The sequence below is a fragment of the Alligator sinensis genome, unplaced genomic scaffold, assembly GCF_000455745.1.
Source record: "Alligator sinensis unplaced genomic scaffold, ASM45574v1 scaffold81_3, whole genome shotgun sequence".
Classification (NCBI taxonomy): Eukaryota; Metazoa; Chordata; order Crocodylia; family Alligatoridae; genus Alligator; species Alligator sinensis.
This window is the reverse complement of record NW_005842088.1, coordinates 1,417,093-1,425,371: the sequence shown is the minus strand read 5'-3', so window position 1 is coordinate 1,425,371 and position 8,279 is coordinate 1,417,093. Positions and strand designations below refer to the sequence as shown.

The window sequence follows — 8,279 nt, the reverse complement described above, 5'->3', positions numbered from 1 at the left end:
TGAGAGAGGCCTGACAGGGAGGGCTAAGCTTGGCCTGGCTCTAGGCTGGGAGCATAATGACACCATGGATGCTATCTATGAGGTATGGGCTGTGGTGTAGGGTAGGTTGAGCTGCAGATAGCACCCCCTGGCATCAGGGTATGTAATGGGCAGTCTACCACATTTTGTCACCTGGGTTGAGAACAGGAAAGTCGTGGCCAGTGAGATTGGGTGGACTGCCCTGTAGACTGCTAGGCAGGCTAGCATGACACCCGGCCCTGAGAGCTGCCCCGTCACACCTTGGATGCAGGTATGCATCCAAAATTGTTGCACATATGTAGTTGTATACTTAACTGGTCAGTATATAGACTAAGTATTTTCAGTCTACATGTACGCTCTTACATGTTGGGACTGCAGGGCATGTGTGTAAATGCCAAAGAAGCCACTTACATGGCTAGAAAGGTGTTATTTAGGTGCACAAAGGTAAGAGAATCCTACCCTTCACTTGTATCCAGACTCTATATCACAGATTTCTCCTTTACTGGGGAGCCAACCTTTTTGTCACGGAGCATTTTCTACTGCTACATAACAAAGCAACCATACAAAACTACTGTACAGAATGTCTGGTTCTGGATTGGTAACTTTATTTCTTTGCTGGAAAAAATACATGTGCTGAGATTTCTCTTTTCTCTGTTTATTTTGTAATACAGTGAGGCTAGTTTGGAACTTGGGAACAAAAATTCTGATTCCACTAGGAGCTCCTGTGCCTTGTAGTGTTCAAGCATTCTATTGGGTTTCTGAAAGTATTTTATTTTAGGAGAACTAGTTGGGGCACTTCTGATGCAGCCATTTCTTATGTGACTAGAAAATGGTACAGAACTGGGAAACTATTTTTCACAAGACAAGATTCTGCTATTTCCCATCTTACACAATTCCAGCAAACTTATTGGCAAGAGTTTTCATTAGCACTTGCTCTTCACTTCATTAACAGCAGCAGTAACCACAGTGTAGTGACACCTTTTCTGTCTCCAGTTACACCTTAATTGCTGTTTGAGTTGCATAGCATCTAGGTTACATGGCTTCCCTAGTTTCTCATCAGGATGGCAGGCTATCTGATATATTGGGAAGTGAAGTAGCAAGACAGTGGCAGAAAAAATTAGTATGTTCCTTTGTAAGGAGCTGAGGCTACCTCCATCATTTGGAGAATGCACAACCAGGTATGTAATACGTTCTAGACTACTCCCATCAAATGCGCACATACATCCTGGTCAGTATTTATGGTTTTGCCAGCATTTGCAGTAGAACAAATCCTGTCTTGGTATAAATGCAGTGCTCTTGCTGACATCTGTAGGAGCTGCACAGAGCAATCTGGTTCATTGTTTTCTCCTTTGGAGGAAATGAACACAAACAGGAAAATGCACAGTATTTTTGCTATTTGATCTTTTTTATTGTTACATTTATATTTAATTTGTTATTGCCTTATGACTCCTACATCATGACTGCCTGTCAATCTAAGTCTAATCTAACATTAATGTATATCTGTAATGTAAATACATAGTTACTATGCTGAATTTTGTTCTATAATCTCAGTATAAATCTAGAGAGAACCAATTCAACAAGCAGAAGTTGGCCCACTTTTTCCATTCCCCTTTTTTTTATCCCCCAAAAGAAATGAAAAGATCTACTGCAAACTGTTGTCATAAGCATGTTTCTAAATGATACTCAATACTTGGCAATTAAGTGTATATGTACATCTGATTCGCATGAATAAACATAATGGTGTATGAATATGAAGGATTACAAAAAGTAAATGAGGTTGGGCCTTGAACCATTTTTCTTATGGGAAAACCAGTGCAGAGATGGTTTCAAGTATATATTATTTTGAAATAAACAGCCTCATTTCATTGCCTGAATTATCTCAGGCAAAGCAAATTCTTTATATGCACCCAAAAGAGCTATAAAACAACTATTTTTTTTTTAACTATGCAAATTTGCTAGACTGTGTTAAGAAATTCTGCCTTTTGGCTTATTTAAGTAGCAGTAACAACTTGGCAGCAGCTTTTGGACTTAATTTTGTCCTGATCTTATTATTGACTAAATATTAGGCACTTTCATTCATAAGTATGTCCAGCATTTTACTTCCTTCAAATTGCTTTTGCCTGCAGATAAGACCTTGCTTTATATCTATACAGTCTCATTCAGGGTAACTGGATGATATAGGAAAGCCGTATCAGTATATCACTTGCTGGTTGGATGATGGAATCTGTGACGGTGTGAGATGAAGCTCTCCATCTTTTCAGCCTTTTCCATCTTGACAGTCAGGCGAACAAGATCACTTGGCACTTGTTCAAACAGTTATATTTTTATATTAAATATTATGTTTAAGATTAGAGTCAGAAAGGATAGTTGCTGATTGATATCGAAGTGTAATTACATGTCTAAATTGTTCATAGTTTCAAATAAAGATCCAGAGGATCAGAAACAACTCTAGAATTAGAATGAAATAAGATGTATAACCATGATCACATAGATGGATAGACACATTTGTATATAGGTCCTTAGCCTGCCCTATTGGCTTATAAAGGTGCATATGTATTTTATAATACAGTAATTTTGTCTCTTCTACCTTAAGAAAACATGTTTTCTAGTGGTTACACAGGCTGTCACTGTTTGAATAAACTGATTCATTTACCACAAAAGATAAAAACTGTCTCTAGCTAATCTATTATCAGAGTTGAAACTGTATATTAGGCTTGTCAGTGCAGCTGGGATGCTCTTTATTTGGTGAGCTGGTACAATTTAAAATGCCAGAATGTGGCAGTTGTTAGGCTTCAGAGATGGGCATCATTAAGTAATCCTCATGAAATGTGAACGTTCTTCGAAATAAAGGACTGTGTTGCAATTAGCTGAGGCATTAGAGGTGCTCCCAGAAGCAGCATACCTGGGATTTTATGATTTAATTGTTGTACTGCTTTTCTCCTTTACTGAACTCCTTTGAATATGGCACATCTCATTCTTGCATTCTCTGTTTAAGTATCATTGTCTGAACAGTCATGAAAAGCTGTAGATGGTAATGTTGCTCAGCAAGAGATGACCAGTGGGTTAGACAGAGACTGGTGACTCTGGGCCTTCTCGAGAGACTGGCTTTGTAAGAGTTCGCATGACGCCAACTCCTGGTAGAGAGTATCTAGGACCTCAAAAATATGGGCTTTTCCTTTAAAAGAAATTTACAAAACATATTAGCATATTGCCAAAGTTGGGAAGAGGCAGTTGAACAATTACAAACTACTTCTCATTTACAGAGATGGCCTTTCAAACAATAAGCGTAGAATTTCCAAATATTGAGAACAAATAATGAATTCTCCCACACACCACAGTTACACAGAGAGGAACTATATGCACAAATTGATCCCCCTGCATGCTTCCTACTCGAAACTCCCTCCTCACTAGTCCCCAACCTCCTTGTTTGAACAAAGACAGATATTAAATGTATTGGCGTCTGAGATGTACACTGCCCTATATCAGGTAAACTTCCTGAAACTGAGATGGGTATAGCCTGCTGACTAAATGCCTTCTCATCATTCAAGTCAAGACTAGACACAAGTCACAGCAGTCTGGAAGAAACTACTCCAATCAGCTATTGGCGTAGTTCTCACTTCTCAAACAGTGAGAAAATGATCGACTACAAAGCTGCTTCATGTCACATCTGGTACAAAGCCAGTCCAGAGCAGAGGAAATCTAGGTACACCCTGGGGAATTATTCAAATATGCACCCACCTGACTTTGCACATAAAGTATGACCATGCATAATTCCATAATTTTGCATACTTTAACCTAGGCAGGCTCTCTGCCTCCACAATCAGGGGGCTCTGGCTGCCGCAGCCATTAGCAGGCTCTCTGCCTCCACAATCAGGGGGCTCTGGCTGCCAAAGCCATTAGCACCCCAAGGGCCTGCCATCTGCTGCTGCCAGCGACGCTGATACACGTGACACAGAAGGCTGCCAGAGTGCGTCACTTTCTGTGCTCCAGCAGACTTGATTAATTGAGCCTGCTCTGACGCGCTGGATTTCCAGTGTGTCAGAGCAGGCTCTGTGCACATGTGCCAGAGCCTTTTGTTTCCATGTGTGGTCAGTACAATATCCTACCGGAGTGCAGAGCTGCCAGAACACTTCCTTTGCACCCACAGTAGCTGTTGGTGCACCTGTGGGTACAATCTGCCATGTCTTTGTTCCTTGGGCCAGCAGCTCAGACCTGGCTGCCTTTGGTGCTTGCAGGTGCGCTGGGACAGGCTTACCACTTGCCATACCTACTCCTTCCCTGTCCCCAGTGCAGCCATGTTGTTCAAGAATGTCTTGCCTGTGAATCTGTGTGTAGTAGTAACAAATAGGTTAAATGGTAAGAAGGCTCTGTGCAAGTCAAAACGCTCTGTACACATTTCTCTCCCTGAATTACTGTTATTAATATTCCATGGACCAAACCCCTGGGTCACATCTAACCTTTAATTATCTCTTCTTTGATGCCTCTCTGCCTATTAAGAGTCCCTGCAGGCAGTCTTCCTAGGCAAACTGGCTTGGTACACCATGTTAGCTTCCTTGAATAATAGAAATATTATAATATTCTCTGCTAATAGAAACAAAGTAATCAAATCCAAACCTCCAGGCTGTAAATGCAGCACAGTTTCTGCCACAGCAACTTCTGCACAGTAGGCCATTGTCAGGGGAGAGGACTTTCCAAGTTTAATTTTCATATCAAGAACATGAAAGGTTATTAATAGAAGGGAACAAGGTTGACCCACTTACTTTACTAAAGGATGCTGCATCCTTTAAGTCAAAGGTGAAAAGAGCTGTAGACAATGGAATTGTAAATGGTGAGAGTGGCTCTCTCATACACTCTGGGACACATTCTGTCCTCCGGACCTGTGCAACCCTCTGACACTGCAGGCAAAATTTGGGACCAGGACTCATTATTGCTGTTGGACATGCGCAAATGACTTCTGTTGATTGCAGCTAGTTACACAATTCATGTGAACACTAAAATTTGGCTGTGATTCCCTGCATGTTTTGCAGTTTCAATGACTAGAAGGATTTAGCTTTAAGAGACCTGCATGGTCATTGATTTCCCCATCCGACAGGGGAAGTTTTGAATTTCTTGTTGCTATACATGTCATCTACCTCCTAAAAGTCATTCACCAAGAAACTAAGACCTTGCTTCAGACCCAGGTGCTAACTGTGCCCTCTCAGCAACATGGACCACATCACAAACTAAGTAATATGGATTATAACATCCAAAGCTCATTCATCAGCTCGTCTACCAACCTCATATATGCCATCACTTACTTAAAGTGCCCTTCTGCTACCTGCATTGGATAGACAGGGTGATCCCTACATAAGAATGAATGACCATAGATCTGATCAATTCCAGAAAAACAAAATTCCTGTAGCAGAACACTTTAAACTCCATGGACATTACCCTCACTGACCTCAGTGCCAGTTCGTAGATGACAACACTTGAAAAACAAACTTGAACAGGAAATTGCAGAACAAGAAATCATCCACAGACTGGACTGTATTAATTATGGTCAAACCAGGGGTGGGCAATTATTTTGGGTGGAGGGCCGCTTACCGAATGTTTTTTGGCAAGCTGTCAAGGGCCACATGGATAATCCTGCCTCTTGATGGGTGCCCTGCCCACTGGTCATCATCTTGTGACCAAAAGTTCTGACCCCTAACCCGTGACCTTTGTGACCAGAAGTCCCTCCCCTTGCCCCCACAAGTATTCCTTTCAGCAAGGGGTTTTGCCATCTCAGAACCAGAAAAATACCAAATTATAGTCTAAAAAGCTAACATCTACAGCATTCATTAATTTGATTTATTTCAAAAAATATTTTTGTCCTGATTTACATGTTTGTGTATTGTACATAGAGGTGATTGCACAACAGCTTAAAATTAAGCCTTACTCTTGTATGTTGTGGAGGGTTGTGTGTGTGGACATGTGGGGTGTGGGTGGGTATGGGGTGTGTAGGGAGGGTGGCTGGGGTTTGCGTATGGCAGTGTGAGGGGGGCTTGCGCATATGTATGGTGGAGTGTGTGTGTGGGACTCGCCCTATGAACGAACACCGCCGCGCCACCAGGGCCCGCCCCTCCCCCCGTATCAGTGTGGTCCCGTGCTTTGCAGTCTGGTGATGCAGCTGGGAGCCACATGGTGCTGGAGCAGGGCAAGGGCAGGAAAGCAGGGAACGGGCTGGGGGTGGAGTGGGGCTGGGCTGCGCAAGGGCTCCCTCTGGTTCCTACTGCCCCTGGCTCCTGTCAGTTTTGACAGGCTGCCAGGAGTGAATAAATATTCATTTACTAAATTTTTAGAGGCCCTGCAGGCCGGATAGAATGGCTTGGTGGACTGGATCTGGCCCACGGGCCACATTTTGCCCGCCCCTTATCTAAACCAAGACTACTGGTTCTTATCACATTACCTGCCTTGGCTTTTATAAGCCTGATGTCCCTCAATGAGTTGACTACTTTGTTTTTTCTTTCTCCTCCCCACCTTGCCTATCCCTAGTGTCCCCTTCTTTTTCTTCCACCCCCACCCTTTTGTATTCTAATCACTACTTTCTATTTAGAAGCTGTGTTTCCTTCAGTCCCTTCATAGTCTCTGATAAAGTATGCCCACTGCTCATGACAGCTTATGCTAATCACATCAGATTTAGTTAATCGTGAAGTACAAATCTACCCTGCCTTCTGCCTGATTTCAGACTAACTTCTATGCTTATAGACACTGTCCACTACTTGTTCCTAAAATATGATTTACTTTCTTACCATGTTGGTTGTCCTGGCAGGATTCCAAAGTGCTCAGCAAGATTTTTCCCAAGGCTCGCTTAGATATGTTCTTTAAAACACAAAATAACAATTATCTCTTTCATGAGGTTAAATATACCCAGCTATATCTGAAAATATGGAAAGTGTGTTGGCATTGAAAATGAAAAACAAAATGAAATTCAGTCCAACAACATTAACTTATTTTTGGCATATTTGCAAACCAGCAGCTGCAGATAGATACTGCACAGCCAAAAGCAGATTTTAGGATGCCAGATCCTTAGTTTGGCTTTACTAAGGGAATCTGTAATATATTCTTTATTTCCTGTAGAGAACTATAGCAAAGCTTTCAAAAGCTTGTGCCCACATAAATCTAGATGTTTATTCACTTCATGGACTGCAAGCAGGAGATGAGCAAGCTGAAAACAATTAAAAGCCTGGCTGAGATAATGCAGAACCTGTGTATTTTGAAAGGTGAGTGATATAACTCACTTCCCACTAATATTTAAAATCATGGTGCCATTTTTAATGCATACAAGGCAGAAGTGGTTATTACATGTCTCATTCCAGAGACCCAGCTGGAGAAGTTCTTTTTCAGCCTCCATTGGCTGTTGCTTATGGAAAAGTATTAAACATTAGCCTGACTGATAGTACCTTAGGGTCTTAGAACTAGTAGATGGTTGCCTTTCCATAGTAATAGATCCATTGTAGAAACCTGTTGGGCTGCTACATGCTTAAGAAGCACAACTCTCTTAAGTTGGTTATGTAGATGCTGATGCATGCTTTGGCAGTCCTCCTGTTATATTTAATTGGCCATCTCAGCCCTCTCACCTGGGGTGGGGTGAATTGTTTTTGTTAAACTCCAAGAAATGGAAATAGGCAGCAAGAGCACTCCTGAAGAAAGATTACGCAGCAGTAACTCCAGTTGAAATGTTATTGCCTCTGCTTATTCACAATACCTATCCACCTTGCCCTCTTGAAGTCTTACTTGTCTAGCACTCTTGGATTTAGTAGGAGGCGGCACTCGTAGAATCATAGAATCAAAGAAAATGAGGGTTGGAAGGGACCTCAGGAGGTCAGCTAGTCCAATCCCCTGTTCAAAGCAGGACCACCCCCAACTAGATCATCCCAGCCAAGGCTTTGTCTAGCCAGGTCTTAAAAACCTCCAAGGATGGAGAGTCTACAACCCCCCTGGGTAACCTGTTCCAGTGTCTTATACCCTCCTAGTGAAAAAAACCTTGGAATATCTAACCTAAACTTCCCTTGCTGCAACTTGAGACCTTTGCTCCTTGTTCTGCCACCACTGAGAACAGTCTAGCTCCATCCTCTTTTGAACCCTCCTTCAGGTAGTTGAATAGAGGGGAATCATCACTTCCCTTGCCATGCTGGCAACATTTCTACCAATACAGCCCAGTATGCTGTTAGCCTTCTTAGCAACAAGGGCACAATGTTGGCTGACATTCAATGTATTGTCCACTGTCCCCCCCACCCCCC

General features: G+C 42.3%; 1 protein-coding gene across 1 annotated transcript in view; it reads right to left on the bottom strand.

Annotated features, from left to right (window-relative positions):
* Positions 1-611: 611 nt before the first annotated feature.
* EFCC1 (EF-hand and coiled-coil domain containing 1) overlaps positions 612-8,279 on the bottom strand; it is a 127,274-nt gene continuing 119,606 nt past the window's right edge. Inside the window, exons 8-9 of the mRNA XM_014520087.2 lie at positions 6,789-6,858; positions 612-3,193 (exon numbers count right to left, since the gene is read on the bottom strand). Coding sequence (XP_014375573.2) covers positions 3,060-3,193; positions 6,789-6,858 — 204 coding nt within the window. The 3' untranslated portion in view covers positions 612-3,059. The remainder of the gene's footprint in view (positions 3,194-6,788; positions 6,859-8,279) is intronic.